Source organism: Sesamum indicum, linkage group LG11, assembly GCF_000512975.1.
Source record: "Sesamum indicum cultivar Zhongzhi No. 13 linkage group LG11, S_indicum_v1.0, whole genome shotgun sequence".
In the NCBI taxonomy this organism is placed as follows: Eukaryota; Viridiplantae; Streptophyta; class Magnoliopsida; order Lamiales; family Pedaliaceae; genus Sesamum; species Sesamum indicum.
In genome coordinates, this window is record NC_026155.1 from 10,785,974 (window position 1) to 10,805,667 (window position 19,694).

General features: G+C 34.8%; 3 protein-coding genes across 3 annotated transcripts in view; 2 read left to right on the forward strand and 1 right to left on the reverse strand.

Annotated features, from left to right (window-relative positions):
- The window catches only part of LOC105173954 (putative phosphatidylglycerol/phosphatidylinositol transfer protein DDB_G0282179), a 2,357-nt gene extending 1,903 nt beyond the window's left edge, over positions 1–454 (forward strand). Inside the window, exon 4 of the mRNA XM_011095889.2 lies at positions 83–454. Coding sequence (XP_011094191.1) covers positions 83–199 — 117 coding nt within the window. The 3' untranslated portion in view covers positions 200–454. The remainder of the gene's footprint in view (positions 1–82) is intronic.
- Positions 4,843–9,885, reverse strand: LOC105173955. The gene is made up of 4 exons (XM_011095890.2): positions 8,998–9,885; positions 7,526–7,681; positions 6,730–7,413; positions 4,843–6,238 (listed from the first exon to the last, which is right to left on the reverse strand). The coding sequence occupies exons 1-4, from the start codon at positions 9,352–9,354 to the stop codon at positions 5,177–5,179; spliced, it is 2,259 nt and encodes a 752-aa protein (XP_011094192.1). The 5' UTR covers positions 9,355–9,885; the 3' UTR covers positions 4,843–5,176.
- The window catches only part of LOC105174199 (ubiquitin carboxyl-terminal hydrolase 8-like), a 7,421-nt gene continuing 1,713 nt past the window's right edge, over positions 13,987–19,694 (forward strand). Inside the window, exons 1-11 of the mRNA XM_020698065.1 lie at positions 13,987–14,675; positions 15,611–15,740; positions 16,387–16,446; positions 16,522–16,611; positions 17,008–17,364; positions 17,559–17,699; positions 17,791–17,961; positions 18,194–18,451; positions 18,784–18,933; positions 19,128–19,181; positions 19,384–19,387. Coding sequence (XP_020553724.1) covers positions 14,161–14,675; positions 15,611–15,740; positions 16,387–16,446; positions 16,522–16,611; positions 17,008–17,364; positions 17,559–17,699; positions 17,791–17,961; positions 18,194–18,451; positions 18,784–18,933; positions 19,128–19,181; positions 19,384–19,387 — 1,930 coding nt within the window. The 5' untranslated portion in view covers positions 13,987–14,160. The remainder of the gene's footprint in view (positions 14,676–15,610; positions 15,741–16,386; positions 16,447–16,521; positions 16,612–17,007; positions 17,365–17,558; positions 17,700–17,790; positions 17,962–18,193; positions 18,452–18,783; positions 18,934–19,127; positions 19,182–19,383; positions 19,388–19,694) is intronic.

Sequence of the window (19,694 nt, forward strand, 5' to 3'; positions counted from 1 at the left end):
GAATAGTGTCCAATTTGTTTACTTAGCAGCTGAAATATTTACCTATCCATTTGACTTACTGTGTGGTACTTGACACATGCAGGGTTCCTACACGCTGAAAATGACAATGGTTGATGAACACAAGAAGCAATTGACATGCATTACTTTTGATTTCAGCATCGGCTTCATAGCAGAAGAGAAGGCGAAAGCTGATATGTAAATGCCGAAGGATTGGTTCCTTTCCCCTCCTTCCAGTCTTTAGATATTGTATAGAGATTTCCTATTTTGTATGTGCCGCTCTACATAACTTTGCTCCTGTTCTGTGCTTATCGTATTATCCATATAAACCACTTTCTGGGCCCAATAAATATGGTTGCCATTCTCTCCCAGTTGATTGCAATCCGGAGCTGTACAATACATCATGTATTAACCCTCTGAACATTATCCAAGTCTTTCTCGCAACATTTTTCTTTAAGCTTTTACAGCGAAGTTGATATAACTGGTTGCCATTCTTTCTCAGTTGATTGCTTCTCTCTCGCAAGTAAATAACTCGTAGGGAAGTATGCCATTGTAGGGATATTTCTAGTTTTAGTGGATATTTTGTAATTTTTCAAACAACGATGAGGTATTGGTAATTATGATGAATTTGAGGGGAATTGGTGTAATTTACTTCACCTGAAAATTTATAGAGTGTGGGGCTGAGTGATGGTTGGGGAAGAAAGCATAATGAATTTTAAATAAATTAAGTAATTAATAAAGTATTTTTTTAATTTTATATATTTTGATTATAATTGAAGAATTGGAGAATTGTAATAATAAAAAAAATATTAAAATAAAGTACTTGTAATGTTAAAAAGTTAGAATGTCTTTTTATATAATCTAATAATCACTTTTATTAACATATAAATGTTATAAAGTTGATCGAAAGAGAAATGATAATTACGAAACTTCCACTTTCTCTTTACATAACATTTTCGATACCGTACTATTACTATTTATAATAGGTTACAAGTAATAGTGTTTCAATGACTTCATTAATATGTACTAATGGTTACTCATAATTAACCTACTTTTTACAATAATTAAAAAATAATTTGATGTTTTAATTCTTTAAAGGTGTGATTTTATAAACAGAAGTTGTATTAAAAAGAAAAGAGAAAAAAATCAATAAACAGGATAGCTATGCAGCTATGCCGACTTAATATAAAAATTTTGCTAGCACTCTTCAGGCCCAGGGAGATGCTCAAAGTCAAACACAACCAGCTAGGGGATACATTCTCGAATTCTCCAATCTCCACCCTTACCCAAACAACCTAGTAAAATGAAATACTAGAAGGGCTCTCTTGTATATCATATACGGCGCGAGCATAATTTTTGACGATTTGATGGAAGAATACGTAAGGCACCTTCCGTAAGAAAACTTGTTATTGAAGATGTTTAACAACAGACATTTAGTGTTGATTTACCTCTTTCTATTAGTATTTGTGCATTTTTTCGTTTGTGACGAAACCCTTGACCTGTCAAGGTGACTGCCTAACTTTTCATGTTATGTTGTATCAGTATACTATCATTTATTTAATAAAATTTACATTTATCAAAAAAATAAATAAAATACTAGAAACCTCGGGACAACACATAAATGGATAAAACTGGGATATCGAAATGTGGTGATCTTAATTTAGGTAAAAAGAAAGAAAAGACAAGACATGTGATAATCAACTGTCCTGTGGCTGAGTAGGAGAGAGTAGATGTATTTGGAGGGTGCAATATGCCAATTACCCATAAAATCGGGATGATACTTTAATATTTATCATCGCTTGAATTGAGACCTTATATCCAGAATTATAGAAAACCTGAATAAGAGGACAACTTGCAATATAAACACATCATGGAACTTCAAACATCAAAATACACAACACATAGCAAGCTGAAAAAATATTTAAAAACAAAAAAGGTAAATTTTAAGAGATTCCCATGATGTTTGCCTTAATTATAAATACATTCTCGTTGTCTTAAAAATTATAAATTCCCTCTTGAAATTAGAAATGCTCCTTGTTGTTTGAAAAATTACAAAATACTCTCCTGAAATTATAAATACTCTAACAAACACCTTCCTACAATGAGCTGCCACAATGAAGTATTTGTTAGAATATTAGTAACTTCAGGATACGTATTTATAATTTTTCAAACAACCAACATATATCCATAATTATAACAACCTCAAAAAATTGTTTGTACCTTGGCAATTTGAAATCAATCGACCACAGTCACCTTGGAGAGGAAGAAGGAAGAAGAAAAGGAAACTCTCTTTCTTCTCCAAGATGACTGCGTCGGCTGAAGTTGAATTGGAGAGGAGCTGTAGATGAAATTGATGACTTATAACAACGTTAATAATAATATTTTTATGGTATTTGTTTTCGACCATGTTATTATATTTATAAATTGAGAAGTGTGTGTTGGTCTTTAGGCAGACAATGTTAAACAATTGGGCCGCCACAATGAGTAGACTTAGGCCGTCCCTATGCTACTAAATAAAGAATTGCCATAATTATAATTGTATTATAATTATCTCGAATAAATAATGTCTAGCTTCTCCAAGGTCACGGATAGTGGCAGTACTACTACTACTATTACCACTAATAATTATAATGGTAAATTATAATTTGTCATTTTCATATTACATCTCATAAGTTCAAATTTTTTCAATTTTAGTCCTCACCTGTATTTTTTATCAAAAAATCAAGAAAGCCGTTAGCATTTCTCGTTAATTATTGAATGAAAAATGCACATGAGGACTAACATTGAGAAAAATTTCAACTTATGAAATACAATATGGAGAAATCGTAACGTTGAAACTAAATGGAAAAAAAAATCCTAACATATGGGATCGAATATGCAATTTTCCCGTGTATTAGTAATTGCAAATGGGTATTATCCAAAAAGAAAAAAGAAAAAGAAAAATCAAGATTGTAATGAACTAAGTAAAAATTACAGGATAATTATAAGGGAAAATTATTATTTTAGTCCGCTAAGTATGCTTAATTTTAATTTTAGTTCGATAACTATGTCCATTTTTGTTTAGGTCCAGTAACTTACGAAATTGCTTACTTTTAGTCCTCTGGTAGATTTTTGGACAATTTTACCCCTATGCAACTTTTGAAATGCAGTTTTAGCCATATGCATTCATAGGGGTAAAATTGTCCGAAAATCTGTCAGATGACAAAAAGTAAGCAATTTCGTAAGTTAATGGACCTAAATAAAAATTGACATAGTTATCGGACTAAAATTAAAATTAGGCATACTTAGCGGACTAAAATAATAGTTTTCCCTAATTATAACAACAACAGAAATGGAGATGGGAGAGGGAAGAAGAAGACTGAGATGAGAGAAAACAGAAAATTCACTAAATTCATGTCCCCCTTTCCTTACAACATTTGAACATTTACAAGAAACTTGCAGCGAAAAGACAAAAACATAATGGAATTAAAGCTGAATTGCTATTAAAAATCTCCTCAGGCTCTGGGTTGCGTGTCCTTCTTCCAGCTCACGATTGGTGGCTTTGCTTCTGTGTTTGGAGTTTCAAAAATGAGGACGGCAGTCACTATAACAACGGCTCAAGCATCCTAGCCGTACACGTGCCAACTGTTTGGCCAAAAGAAGAAAAACCAGCTGGTTCAAAATCCCCAATTTCTTTAATCTCGTGTTCGCACCCTAATTGCATCAAAACGACGTTGTTTTCGCCTGTGATTTTAAATTTGCCACCAATTTCATCAGGGCCCTTGATCTGACAGCTCTCGTTCTTCCTTTTCATCCTACATTCAACATTTAAAATCGCGCTTTGCCCTTTAAACGAGACAAAGACCCATATTTATATGATATGAAATCACAATTACAAAATTATAAGATTTCAATCTTAACATGTCAACAAGAATAATTAAACATCAATACCACCTACGAGGATGCTTTATGAGCTTTTAGTTGGAAATTTAAATAGGGGTAATAGCTGGTAATTAAATAAGCTATTTTTTTTTTCTATATAATCGTGTCTAATTTTGGTCATTTAAATAAATGAAATTTTTTGATGTTATTTTATTTCAATTGTTCCGTCAAATCAGCATACTTCGTTAAAACCCAGAAAGGGAAGTGGAAAAGAGCAGGTGGTTTTGGTCCCCTGTGGTTGAACTATGCACCATGTCCCACACCTTAGTCTCCCTGAGCCAATGAAATGGTCACTTTTTGAAAGTTGAACCAATCATCAAGACTTATCCAGAGCTCTTTTTGAAGTGAAATTACTGGCCGGCCCTTCACATGCTGACGTGGGTCGTTGTCATGGTTGATTTGATTTAAACTTATTCTTGCACTTGATTACATATTTTCACACTCGGTGGCGTTGCAAGATTCTAATGATGATAGTGATGGAAATGCACAAATTGGTTGGGCATAAATTAAGTGCTCTCAAGACATAGAATGAAGCATCTTTTTAGGTTGTTCTTCCAAGACACTTACAGATAAGCACCCTTTAGTACTTCATAATGATGGTAGGCCAAATACAGCAATTATATATTCTGTTGTTGGTGCAACTGAAATGAATACACATGAAAAGGAATCTAATAGCTAATATAGCCTCAACTTAGTGCTTGAGAAAAATGAACCAAAAATCATTAATATTCACACCCATACAATGCCACCAACTCTCAACTTCAGATTCCAACTTGTGATATTCAAGTAGAAAACTGAGGAATTGACAGCCTGACCAGTGTGACCGTTTCATCTTTTCAAGAAAGCACCACCAATTCACCCAAACGTATCCCAAAGGGAAAACTAATAACCATCGCGCATGACGTTCACTTGTAGATTCAATAATTGCAGAATAGAAGGTGACTCAACATGTAGCCACAAATATAGTGATTAGGAACTATAAACACCAATGTGATGGGTAGCACCCAATGCTGGCAACAATAGGTTATATAAAATAAGTAGCACCAAGTTAACGTTGTTAGAGGGCATTGGTGCATTGATTGACATACTATCGCTGTAAAAGGTTATATCACAAAAGCAAAGACAACAACTTAGAAGATGAAACGGGATTGATATTTAGCCAGCCCGTTCACCCCACAACTACCATGTCTAAGGAAAATAAAAGTTAGGTATAATCACACTACTCAAATATACAGTTACCAGTTCCTAGGTTAAGTCTTTAGGCAGCAACCTCGGATATTGCAACATCAACTGCTTGTGCTGTGGATGTTACTGCTATTGGGGGACAAGATGCAGGTGCAGGTTCTTGTAGTTGTGTGTAGTGAAACTCTATCTGTAGCCGGTGATGAAGAGGGGTTGACATTGTCAGACCTTTCTTGATATCTGCCTGCAGCTCTCTAATTGGAATTGCAGCCAAGAAATTCTTTATGTACTCTTTGCACGATTCTTTACCTCGACAAACAACAACTTCTTCTTCCTTTTCTTTCTTTGTTGAATCTTCGGGGTGTGTCACCACGATCCCGTCTTTGGAGTCTTCAGAAAAAGTGTGCTGCTCGCCTACAGATTTTTCTTCTGATGATTGGCTAGTGCTCGGAAGGTTATAGATAGTTGTGTTGATGTCAAATTTCAGTATGTAAGCCTGATTGCATCCTTCATGTAGTCGTTCCCCCAATGTGTCGATAATGTAGTAAGCATCTGCTTCAACCTTGAGGATGAAAAAGTGATCATTCCAACTGACGATGAAAACAGGGGCTTCACCGTTGGAACTCTCTGAACGACTAATCTCATCCCAAATATTGTCAAAGGACATGGCTCCATGCAAGAAATCAAAATTTTCACCTTCCATAACATCTGGATGGAAAAATCCGATAAACGATTTCTCAGGAACTACACAAAGATCACGAACTTTAGCTTGGAGGACAGTCTCTAGATCAAAATGCTTATCAGGAAAGCGCTCCCGGTAAATATCATGCTCACAAAGATTTCTCCATTCCAAGGAGCCATCTCTGATCAAACTATCAAACTGTGACTTTACGGGCATGAGATTGTGGTTATTCTGCAACCAATCAGCAATAACGGCGACAAGGGCTGTACAAGCACTTTCACCAGCAGCCTGCTCGCTTCTCTGATCAATGGATGCAAAAAAGACCTGTGCCTGAATCTTCATATGTCCATCACGGCTTGTTATTTCTTTCTGCTCCCAGGTTCCCACAGCAAAATTATCTTCACCAAACTCAGAAACTGATGATCGATTTGCATTTGAATCCTCATCTTTAAGTTGCTGCAGCATAGATGCATTACGTTGCTTAAAAGTCAGAAGAAAATTTAATATAAGCAATAGAACAACAAATTTGCATTCTATACCCAGACTACCAATGAGAAATATTGCATCAAACAAGTGAAGTGGATATTAAATCTTCTCAATTTAAAGCCAGCAACAACATATAAGGGTCATTATTAATAAGCCACAATATTTTTCTCCAGATAGCAGTATACACAAGTGCGCACACAAGCAGATACACATATTTCAGGAATTTTGTGTGGCATGAGAATCATATCATCTTAATATTAGCAAATATTTCCTTATGAGATCTAATTATCATCCCACTGGAAGAAACAAGAAAGTACATAAGAAGGCTTTAAAACCATTAATCAATGAAAGTTAATTCAGACTTCATATTTTCATAATCATGAACAAGCAGCCAAGATTGTGCCTTTAACTTTACACCTTTCCTTGTTTTGCAAGGAAGAAAAAAGCATAAGAATTCTTACCCCAGAAGAGAGAGATTCATCGGAGCTCAGCTGTCTGCGGTCAAAATCTATGTCATCTCCACCTTCTTCACCATAACCCTTTTTAAGTAAGGGCTCTCCTTTAGCTTTAGGAGATCTGAAACTCAGCTTCCTCTTCCTCCAAGGCAGAATACTACGCTTAGAATTATGTATCAACTGCTGTTCAGGAATTGTAGAAATTGGGTCATCTACATGAGAGCAGCCGGCATCTGATGTAGGGCGGTTGCTGTAATAAATCCAATCTTCATCCTCATTATTGATACTAGAACTGGAATAACACGACACACCTGCATAATTAGCATACGCCAATGTCCCATAGCTAAATGACTTCCTAACAGCAGAGTCCTCCTTGCCTTCATCAGATTCTCCTTCCTCAAACTCATCAGGTGACTCCGAATCAAAGGGGTAAGTATATTCATCCTCCTCACTCTTGGAAGAATACCTGCCCTCGCTACCCTCCTCTTCACGACAAGCTTTCTTAGATCTTCGAGTTGATACATACTCAGTAAATATTTTTACCTTCCTCAGACCAGCTTTAAGTGCAGATACCTCATCTTTCTCTACAGAAGTATCTCCAGATGCTGAAGGGGACGGAAGAGGCATTACTGGACTTTGCACCACCTCTAGTGGTTGTGCACCTCTAAGTTCCAGCAAGCCAAGAGATACCTGTAGTATATGAAGATTAGTCATTATTATTGTGGGCAGTAAGGAAATGACTGGGTACATGAGAAGTTATCGGCAGTTGTGGTCAGTATATGCCAAGGTAGAAGTTACTTACATAGAGTGACAGATGACGCTCAGCCACAATGCCAGAAAGCATTAAAGGAAGTTTGATTTCCATCACTTGTTCCTCCGTCTTGGAAGCATATTCAGCAAGGTTGAGGGCTGCCAAACCAACAACGGAAATCTTATTCTTTGCGCCCTGATTCAAACCCTGGGGAAAAAAAATTCAGTTATAAGAACTTAAAGTAGAAGTTTATTTTAAACCAGCAAAGCTGAATATTAATGACTTGCCAAAACCCTATCAAGGAAATTGCAGCAGGCGCCACATCATCAATAATGCAATATGATAGACTTTACTTGCAGAAAAAAGCAGTATATGAAGTTAACAGCTCTATCTGATGTTATCAGTATCTAATTTTAGTTAACAATTATTAACCCACATAACACGTGGCCAACGTCCAAACACTGTGGATACTACAAAATATAATTCAAGCGGCGCTGATTTCCACAAAAAGACACGTATATCATTAAATATATTATGTTCCTGACGGAAGACTGTCAACCTAATCTTCGCATGTTAGGTTTTATATAATTCTTTTTCAGTAAATGATAAAACCAAGTTAATGGCTCAAAATTAAATAAAACAAACATGAGAAACAACCAGAAGGCAACTGAGTTCCATATGAGACAGGAACTAACAAATGTTTGGCCCTTAAATATAGATGGAAAAGAGCATCCAGCATGATATAAATCCATTCAAAGACTATCATCTCAATTTAATCATGAATGTATAAGCATCACACGATATCTGGACCCTTAGATATACCCAAAAATTCATACTATCCACAAAAGATATTCATAAGTGCACAGCAAGTCCCACAATATTTCAGTTAATAGGTAACCATTGAAAACCATTACAGTGATCCAATCAGTGTTTAAGGACCACAAATGCTAAATCCCTTAGTGAAAAAGAGAAACAATTACCGTAGCTTCCGCTCAGCACAGAACACTTTTCAGAAAGGTTTCATTAATTAAGACCTATAACAGTGGATTCTGTTGGAGGCTATCAGCATCAAACTGGTATTTCTCCTCTTTCTCAATCATAATAAATATTAGACGAGAAGATTTGCAAGTAGAGTCACAGTTTGCTAACACATTAAACATGTCCCGGAAATAACATCAATCCCTAAAAAAAGACGGTATCCTCACAAGAACCCAAGGAAGAGTAATGCAACAAATACATTGTACTAGAAATAAAATCAGTAAAGAAACCTAGACCTAGATAGGAAATTATATAAATGTTACTGCAATTAATCACATACCGGTTTCTTATTAACTTTTCCCTTTTATATGAGCATCAATTTCTCACATCAAACACAAAAGTCAAGGGAAAAACAGAAACACAGTAAAGAATTGATCAAATTATGCAAGTGAAACAACATAAACAAATAATTAAAACAAATATGTGAAATACATTCACAAATTTTAGATCTTGAGTCAATAATAAACTCAGAGAAACCAACTCACATGCAAAAGAGAGAAGTTGATCTCCCAAGGATGAAAAACATTTTCCTTGTAGCCAGAAAGGCTACAGACGCTATGAAACTCTTCATCCCACTCCACCAAAACGCCGCCGTTTGGCCTATCATCAATCCTCCTCAAATTCTCCTCCCTAGTACAGTTCCTTTTCACAGTCCTCCTGAATGTCCCCAGCGAAATCTTGGGACCCTTCCACCTGATCTCCACCGCGAGACCACCGTTATCCTTTTCCGCAACCTCATCCACCCAGTCACCACCCTCAAGCCTCAGCACCGTGAGTTTCACTTCATACTTCTTCGAAATCAGAGGCGGCCATGGCCTCCACTTCATCATTTTCACCACCATCGTGCTATTCACTCAAGTAACTGATGAAAAAAAAATCAAGAAATGGGAAAATTTTGCATGAAAGATTCCTCCTTTTCCCCTTAAAATCTGGGTGGGTGGGTTCAAGAAATCATGATGAATTCCAGCTATCGCGTGTCTGAAAGAGAGAGAGAGAGAGAGAGAAACGAGACAGAATTACAGAAACGATGAAGATCCGTGAACACAACAAAAACTACATGGGTTTTCTCCAAATTCCTCCCGAATGTGGATGAAATTCAAGACTATCATCAATACGCTGTTTCCAGGACTTCTCTCCGGAAATAACTAAAAAGTGACTGAGAGAGAAAGGAAAAAAGATAGAGCGGAGAATATGCCGTTATTTTTCCCAACTTTCCAACACATATAATAATAATAACAATTACAATCGCAACACACACACCCTTACATACACAATATATATATATATAGAGAGAGAGAGAGAGAGATGAAACACACAAACTCTAGATAGAGAAACGTATACACACACTCATAGAGACAACACGGGACGAACAAGAAGAGGGTTAGAATACTTAGAGCAGTGTTTGGACTCAGCTTTTATTGCGTTTGCTGCTATTCAAAACCGCGTTAGATTCTCACAATTCCTTACATTAGCTTACTATATATTAATAATAAATTATTATAATAATTGCATGAATTATTATTTATAAAAGAAAAAGCAGAAAGCTGACTTAATTTACAATTTCAAAGTCAAGCAAAGGGCAATTTAGATCAGGTTGGTCCTGGGATTTCCAAAATCTTGACTTTTTTTTTCTTTCACATTGTCTTAATCCTCAAGTGCTATTACATTAATAATAATTATCTTTTCTTACAAAACACTTCTCAATCTTGAAATGGATTACAACCCTTAAATGAGTAAAATTTGCTCTAGAACCAAATGATATTGACAGCCGATAAAGACAGATTCAGAAACGAAAGTTTGAGGGAGTCGAAAAATTATACTTATATATTGAGTAAAATAATCCTAGGGGCTAATATACAAAATAATTTAAAATTTATATATAAGAATCTTTAAATTGAATTGATTAATAATAACTACGGACTCATAATAATTATAATTTTTAATTATTATTAGCATAAAATATTTAAAATATGCATAGAGTATTAAATATTTAATTCGATTATGCGATGAGATTATTATTTAATTGTTGATTAAGGTATGTTCGATTATTTATTTTTTTGGGAAAAAGAAAAACAAAAAGTTCACTTAATTTTATGATTTGATGGTTGAGGAAAGGGAAATGGAGATTAGGTTGGTTGAGGGATTTGTGTAATTTTGTGGGGGCCCATTGCTAATTATGAGTCTTCTTTTCTCATTCACATTCTCTTGATTTTCAGTTGCATATTCAATCAATTACCCTTTTTCTCAAAAAATAAAATAAATAAATACTTATTGCAAAAATTTATGCTACCCATAATGTGAAATGTCAATAATATTTCACCATATGATATCAAAAATGAGATAATCTATTCATCAGAATTTATTATTTAATATTTTATAATGATATATGTTAAAACTGAAAGACTATTCAATAAATACCAAGAATTTTTCTCAATGACGACTTGTCCTTGAAAACTTAATCAGATGATATTTATAATTTGAATAATGTAAATTACAGGTATCACGGTGTTGATCAATAATTAAATTAAAATAATAATAAAACAACAGACAACCTATCTCCGCACCCCACTCCGCTAGTGGGTTTTTTTTTTTTTTTTTCATATGTACGAAAATAATAAATTCGAGATGTACGATAATTAAATTTGTAGAAGTTGGGATAAGGGCATGCACGAGTTCAAAAAGACACAAACACACGTTTGGATTCTGAATTTGCTTCGTCCATGGGGAGTGCAAAGTGGTCTTTACAGCTTGGCAGTTTCAGTGCTTTTAATTTAGAGCCTTCTAATGTGAGGAAAAGAATTGTTTTTCCGGAATCGGTCGACTCTTCCCAAGTAAAATTGTATTTTTAGTTCCATACGATAACATCCATATTTTTAATCTTCTATTTTATGAAAATTTTATTTTACAGAATTTATGGGACTGAAATGTGTTAAAATTTCTCAATTTTTAAATTATTTTGAAAATCCAGTAAAGAATATGACTAAATGTGTAGAGTTTTCTCAATTTTGTATTATTTTAAAAATTCCAAAAAAAATGAATGATTAAAATTATTCCAAAAGAATTAATGGTTACGATTTATTATTAAAATTAGTAGGTGGGGAAAAGCTGAGAACTGCCGTAATCATTAAATTTATTTATATACCAACATATATAAAAGTCATAATTTGTATTAATGATTGCATTAAATAATAATCATTTGTATTTGTTACAACAGTCATTTTGAGCTGTGAATATTAATAATTGGTTACTATGCAATATCATGACACTATTTTTATTATAGTTGAATTAATATCTAAAAATCATTATTTTCGACAGAACATCAATTTCAAGGCCATGGGTTCGTGCCCTACCAGACGTATTGGTACTTATTTTATTTTAGGGTGAATAGCAATTTATCCTCCTGTGATATTGAAAATGAGCACATTACCCCCATGTGTAAAAATTATAGTTGTATTTTAAAAAATATAAGGAGGTAAATTGCTATTTGTTTTTTCATAAGGGAGTAATTTGCTCATTTACGATATTTCGCAAAGGGGATTGCTTGTATTTTTTCCTTTTATTTTATCTGAGTTGTTGTTTATTTCATTGTTTTCAATTATATTAATTAATCCGATGTATTAATTTAATAAAATATTGATGTAATTATTTAGTTATGTTTAAAAAGAAAAAGGAATTAGAATTAAACTCATTGAGGAAAAAAAGATAAATCGCACTTTGGTCCTCAAAAAAGTTGTATTTTTACAACTGTAAACTCCCCATAAAGCAAACGGAAATACTTTGCCTCCTGCAGTACTTTTTGTTCGAACAGTTCTTTCCAAGTGAAGTGTCTGGTAAATTTGGTAAATTAAATTTAAATGGCAAATATTAAGTGGATTGATATCAATTATAAATTAATTAAACATAGTTTAAAATATAATTTTAAGAATTTGAACTACTTTGTAACATGAAATTATCAAACATGTTCAAGTGACCTATTATAATAGGAAAAATTGCATTTTTAATCCCACACGTCGGAAGATATTAGTATCGAGTGTGCTCGACTGCTGAATATTTATTAAAACTTTGGTTGGTAAAATATGAATATTATTAAATATTGGATCAATTTGTCCAATTTTATATAGGCCCACTGAAGCCTAAGTGTAAAGCCCACTTACAGTTTGAAATCGGGCCTGAGGCATTTTTTTCTTCTCAAAGTAAAATACATCTCGTGTAATTTTGTCTGGGGAAATAATATTTTTGATCCCATAAGTTAGATTCATTCCACTTTTGGTTTCATTCGTTGCGGGATTAATATTTTTAGTTCTATAACTTATAAAAACTAATACTTTTAATTCTCATCCAGTTTTTTTGTCTACAATTTAACTGTGTAAGGCACGTGCTTAACATATGATTGTTAAGTATTTGTGGTTGGAGAAATAAAATTGATTTGTTATTCAACCTGGAACCATTTTTTGGGAAAAAATATAAATAATTTTGAGGGAAAAAAATAAATTTTGAAGAAAATTAGGACAAAAAACATAGCGATTTCTTTATTCTAGCATAAAAATTGAATCTTATATCGTTCTCATATTTTCATAAGTTGAAACCAAGTAAAAGCAATACAAGAAAAATCATGTCTGTCATAAGTGAATCAAATATGCTAAATAAAACGTTCAAATGCTACTATTGGAAAAAGACCAATTTTTCCTCCAATAAAAAATACGTAATGGTTACGTACAAGTGACCAACATCGTTAAATGATAAATAAAAAGGTGCATTAGGAAAAAAAATGTTAAATTTTTTTAAGTTATGAAACTAAAAATGCTGATCCTGTATTGAATAGGACCAAAAGTAACATGAACCTAACTAAAAATGTTTATTTCCCCATTTTATTTTGACTAAGTTACAATGATTCTCAACAGAAATTTAAAATAATTATAAATACTTTTTTATTATTTAAAAAGTATTAATATATTTTGACATTTGCTAAAATTATACAATAATTTGAAGTGAGATTTGTAATTATCAATTTTATTCTCATTGAATTTTTTTAAATAAAATTTAAATAATTGTAAAAAATTAGACAAGGGTGAATGAAAAAAATTAAAAAATTGTCCACTTAGTTCGTTAATTTTTTAAATAAATAAAATTATAATTTATAATTCAGAAAGAATATTTTATTCAGCTCAGATTAAAAAGATGGATGAAAAGTTAACACAACACATTAGGGTTTTGTTGGAGGTTGCTAATAATGAGAAAATAATTATAATTACATGAGACTTTAAGAAAACTAGTTGAAATTATTCTTTTTTTTTAACAAAAATAATTGCAAAAATAAACTTAAAAACACAAACATAGGAAATCCTGTGTTCTGTTCACTCACGAATCTGTTGGCATGTGCTAAAACGCTAGTCCAAAGAACAACGCTTTTGTCCTGTCTACTACAAAAGTCAGAGGAGTTAAAAACCGTACTCGAATCACACACTCATCTAACCACACACACACCACACACACTGACTGTCCTTTTTCCTTCTTCCCCTAAATTACGTTTATCAATTTTGATTGGATTCATAGGCAGTAATACTCAAATAATGTTTGAATTCTTTTCCCCGTCAATGTCAAATCAATCCTCCTCCATGACTTTTCCTTTCCATTTTGGTTCTAGATAGATGAGCCGTAGCCTGAGACGACTCACCATTATCACAGCCATAACCAAAGCCCTTCTCCATTTCCCATCTCTTTCCCAACTCTACAACAAATCCACCCACTTCATTCCCCCTCTCCTCCGCCGTTTTCTCGCCAAATCAATCCGCTTCATGGACTCCCTTCTCTTTTCCCAGGAGGACGACGACCTTTTCTCCACCCCCTTCGACCACTCATTCTTGCCCCCCTCCTTCTCAGACCCTGGTGAATCTGTATTCCTTGTTTCTTTCAGGTGGTGGAAGGAGGCGGTGTCTGGCGGCGCCCTGGTCGATGGAGTTGCTGGAGTTCTGTATACTGCCACTATACAGTTGGATGGTGCTGGGGATGAGGAGGAGGCTATTGGGGGTTTTGGGGATTCGGAAATTTTGGTGGGTATGAGCAGAGAAGGTGAGGTTGGGATTAGTGGAGATGAAGGGGTTTCTTGTGGCCAGGGGGATTTGGCATTGGTGTCGGAGTGGATGTTCTTTACTGCTCTTAAATGGTGAGGCTTACTAATTATTGGTCTTCTGTTTCTTGTTTGAATGTATGCATGCAGGTTTTAGTAACAATGGCTGTTCCTTTTCTTTTCTTTCTTTCTTTTTTTCCTTTTATTGTTTTGGCAAACCAGTGTTGTCCTAGTAGTTATAATAATTCATGTTGATTGGTGACAAGGAGTCATGTATTTTCAGTTTTTTTTTTATTCGGTGGAACTTTAATTGTTGTATTTGCATCTGAAGTCATTGAAGATTCAGATGCTGGCAGACTCAGTCTGGGCTAATATACTTCCCGGAGTTGAGGACAATGATTGAACTGAAAGTGCCGGAGTTTCTAAGTTAACATATCTCACATTAGTTCAATCCTGGCTCTCATATCTCTTAAAGTCATGAGAAAATCTTATTAGTTCTTGAGTTGGTAATGTGCTTAATATTGGGCCTGTTTTTTGTTGACAAATCATAGATCAAACTCTTGGAGGAATGCACTTTCTTTTAGTTGCTTCTGTTTGGATTTATGCATGAAAGTGTGATTCCGTGCTACTTGTGCGAAAACGGTGATATTACTTTTTCCATAATTGATTATTGATTATGCTTTAGAATGTGAGAACAAGTTTAAATTGAAGTATTCTAAGTACCGCAGCAATGTGATTTTTCTTTTGGATGGATTTAGTCTTTGTCTGTTTTGCCTCAGCACAATTTGGAACTGCTAATGTTTTTGTTAACAAAATTTATGAAATCCTAGGCTCTGGGTGATTCTGCTGTCTTTGTGTATGCTCAGTGGCCATGTGATTTTATAAAATCATTAAGCGCAACATTCTTCAGGGGTCCATGAATGATATGAAGGTGGTATCTGAGCTAGGCTCCTTTATAGTGGACAATGCTCTATGGACCATTTACGAAAGCTGAAGGTCTGACATCTATTATATTTTGTTTCTTATTCTAGGCATTATGACAAGCAGGATGAGGAAAGTATATTACCTGGAGAAGATAGTGCGAACGACTTGTTCTCTTTGCAGATCAGACTTTTCTATGCAAAAGAAACAAGCCAATTGGTCATAAAGATTAGCCAAAAGGTTTCTTTCCAATTTGGCTCTTTTTTTACTTTCTGTTGAACCATTAAGATGATTTCTCTTGATTATTCGTTTGTTGTCGCATATTCTGTTAGGCAAATTAGTCTCTGTTTTCTAATAGGTTGAAGCATAAATACAGAGTGCATACTTGTTGAGGAAGATGACAGTCTCTCTATTCAATTAACGAAGTGTGCGCTGATTCAAGAGTGCTTTTTCTTTATTGTAGCACATCTTTGATGGATTATCCATTTATTGTAAAGAAGAACATGTAATTTCCCTTAGCACCAGTCACTTATTCAATTTGTTTACCTTATCATTGAACAAAAGTGTTTGAGTGGAAGTTCAGTTCCAAAGCTGTCCTTGCAACATACTAGCCGGTGAGTGGATAAAACCTTGTGATTTTATGAACTAGGATTTTAATGCCCACTCCTTGACATGCTTATTGTATCCTGCTGATGCTCACCTTTTCCATATCCACATTTCTGCTCTAAGGGAAATATGGTTTTTTCTGTCAGTACTCATAAAGAACTTGATCTAACTCGAATAGTAGAACAACCACATGCTAATTTGACGCTGATTAAGATGCTTTTGGCTTTCTCCTAGTTTTGCTGTCTCTTTAACCTGACAATCTATGTGTGGAAAATTAAAGGACAATCAAGTCGGAGCTTTTGACAAAGCGTACAGTGTCTTTTGTACCAACTCTGGCATGGTGAGCAATGATATTGATGATATTACATTGTATAAGTGATTGTATTCTTTCTGAACGTTGATTTATCGCTTACAGTTGCAAGTCTGGGACTTCTCAGGGCAGACAAATCAGTTATTTGTTAACGACAGAATATCATCTATTTACTCAGGCCAGTCAAATGACGAGGTACTGGTACTTTTCTGACTTATTCTAGAATTTAGGAGTTTGATAATTAATCCTAGGGTGGTTGTTTGGTATCAATATCCTCTGAACGAAGATGCTTATAGCAGGAGGTTCAAAGTAACATCCTTATGAATTTGTGATCTTATTCTTGATCTAATGCGCTTTTTTGAGAAAAAACAACAATCTATATTTGATTGAATTACACTGGTTGTAATCTACTTATTTATGAGTTGTTTCAGATCAGGCAGTCAGACAGTTTGTTCTAGAAACCTTCTTACTTTGGCTGACCCTATTAGTATTAACATTTAGATATAATGTAGGTCTTCTTCAGATCTTCGTCTGTATTGGTATTCAATTCAATTATTTACGTTGCCGTTTTGCTGATATTTTCCTGTGCAGATTCTCTTAGAATTGCAAATTTATGGCTTCTCTTGTACCATCGATGAGAAAGAAAGGAGAAAAGAGGATATAGGAATGGAGCATTCTAGGATTGGTGGTCCTTTACCCAGTTCTTCGGTTAGGATGAATGGCAGTGTGGATACAGTGGATTTGTTCTCTAGAGATCTGCCATCGTCTGCAGTTGATAGTGGCTTTTACGGCACTGGAGCTTTGGGCTTGACTGGATTGTATAATCTTGGAAATACTTGTTTTATGAACAGTGCTATCCAGTGCTTGGTGCACACGCCAAAGCTAGTTGAATATTTTCTTGGGAACTTCAGGAAAGATCTAAATTTTGATAATCCACTGGGCATGAAAGTATGTTCTCGTGCCGTATGCAAAATTTGTTATTCTGTATGTTAATATGGTTGGAGATTCATTAGTTGGAATTCTAACCACTTTGTACTTTTATCGTTGGCTTCTTATACATGTCTTATGGATATCTTCCCTGCAGGCTTCTGTCCTCATGACTATTTTCTGCCCCGCCTCTAAATTTGTGCATATTGTGACAGGGCAAGCTTGCTATAGCGTTTGGGGACTTACTTAGAAAGTTGTGGGCTCCAGGGGCAACACCAGTAGCTCCAAGGATGTTCAAGTCAACCATCTCTAGCTTTGCTCCTCAGTTTAGTGGTTACAATCAGCATGATTCCCAAGTAAGTGGTGTTCTTGTAGCCTTCAGAGCAGTTATTTAATTAATATCTAAAGGAGGAATATTGTTTCATGTCTTTACAAGTTTTCTTGTAGGAGTTTCTTTCCTTTTTGTTGGATGGACTCCATGAAGATCTCAACCGTGTGAAAAGAAAACCTTACATACAGGCAAAAGATGAGGATGGCCGTCCAGATGAAGAAGTGGCAGATGAATATTGGGAAAACCATTTATCTCGAAACAATTCCATCATAGTTGATTTATGCCAAGTATCTTCTTTCTCCTTGTTTACTTGGCACCTTTAATTGCAAGGATAAAACAAAATTTCAGTTGTCCTATTTCAGGCATTGTCAAATTGTTAATATTGCCCCCCAGCCATGTGCTCCCTTTCTGGTTTTATTAATTAGAATGTCTGTTGAGTTCTGAGTATTTCGTCTCGTTCATTTTGATTAGAAATGGAGTTGATTTGCCTTTCTCTGAAGTGCTTTATTTCAATTGTAGGGTCAATACCGGTCCACACTCGTTTGTCCCATTTGCAAAAAGTTGTCAATAACATTTGATCCCTTTATGTACCTGTCATTACCGCTCCCTTCTTCAACATTGCGAAAGATGACTTTGACAGTCTTGAGCACTGATGGAACTACTTTGCCACATCCAGTTACAGTAACAGTCCCTGAGAATGGGACCTCGAAAGATCTTGTTGAGGCCCTTGGTACAGCTTGTTCGCTAAGGGGTGATGAAACGCTATTAATTGCTGAGGTATATTCTTGAAGAAATAATCCCATGAGTCAGGATGTTTAGTTGACCCTGGTTGTGGCTTATAAGATGTACATTTCACTTCATGTATTGCCCTGCTTTTCCTTTTCTTTTATTTGGTTTTGATAGAACAACTGGTTATCAAGTAATACAACCAGTGAGCCTCATCTCCTTGTGTCTCAATTTTATTTATCAAATTATTCCCATTTAGACATGAGGCACACTGGAATGAGTACCAGAAACAAGAGTGTCTCCAAATTTACTCTTCTAGTCGAGCCTTAACTTGTGCTTGCAATATAATTACATCAGCTCTTGATTTATGAGGCGGTTTGCAGATATACAATACTTCAATCCTTCGAATTTTGGATGATCCTGATGATTCAATTGAGCTAATTAGAGACTACGACCAACTTGTTGCCTATAGATTGCCAAAAGCCATGGATGGATCTTCTTTGGTTGTGTTTACACATCAACAGGAGGAGAAGTAAGTTCGATTGACCCCTTTAAATGACCTTTTACTAGCAATTACTTGAATGCATGAAAGGTGTAAGCCAATGTTTTTGCATACTTTGATTGTCAGTATGTCATTCTTTATTAAATACGAAGCTGCTGCTAAAGAAAACGAGGTAACTTTATATTGCATGATTAACGATGAGTGAGTTCTTTATTTCATTGTTAGTGCCACTATAGAAGTTATAGGGATGTCACAGCTGCTGATCAAGTGCATGGCCCTGTATAATAAGTACTTTTTCAGCTGCTGAATAAGTGTATGGACCTGTCCTGTACTGATTACATTTGTAATTCAGGACAAATACTTGTCGAGAAGCAATCTGCTGAGGAGTGGAAACACCAGGACTAGCTATGCATGAGAAAAAATGGGGTCGGTGTACCTGGAATCATAGATTTGAGTGGAGAAATATCCTTGTGGTTTTAAGACTGGTAATCATAAATGCTCTAGATTCTTCACTAAAGCCCTTCCAGTCAGCAGAGATGATTTTGGCTTGAAATGAAGGCAACTGCCAAAACTTTCAATTCTCAGCCGTGTTAATTATATCCTGGCACTATCCTTTAAACAAATACAATACACCGGAACTTGCACATCTGTTAATTTATATAATCATTTTTAAACATTTGCAGAAGTTATTATCTGTGATTGCTTGGAACTTAAATGATAGAGTGTTGTTATTTTTTTCTGTCTTGAGAGAATTATGGTGTTTTAGGTCATATCTTCATTCTTTCCCGTCTT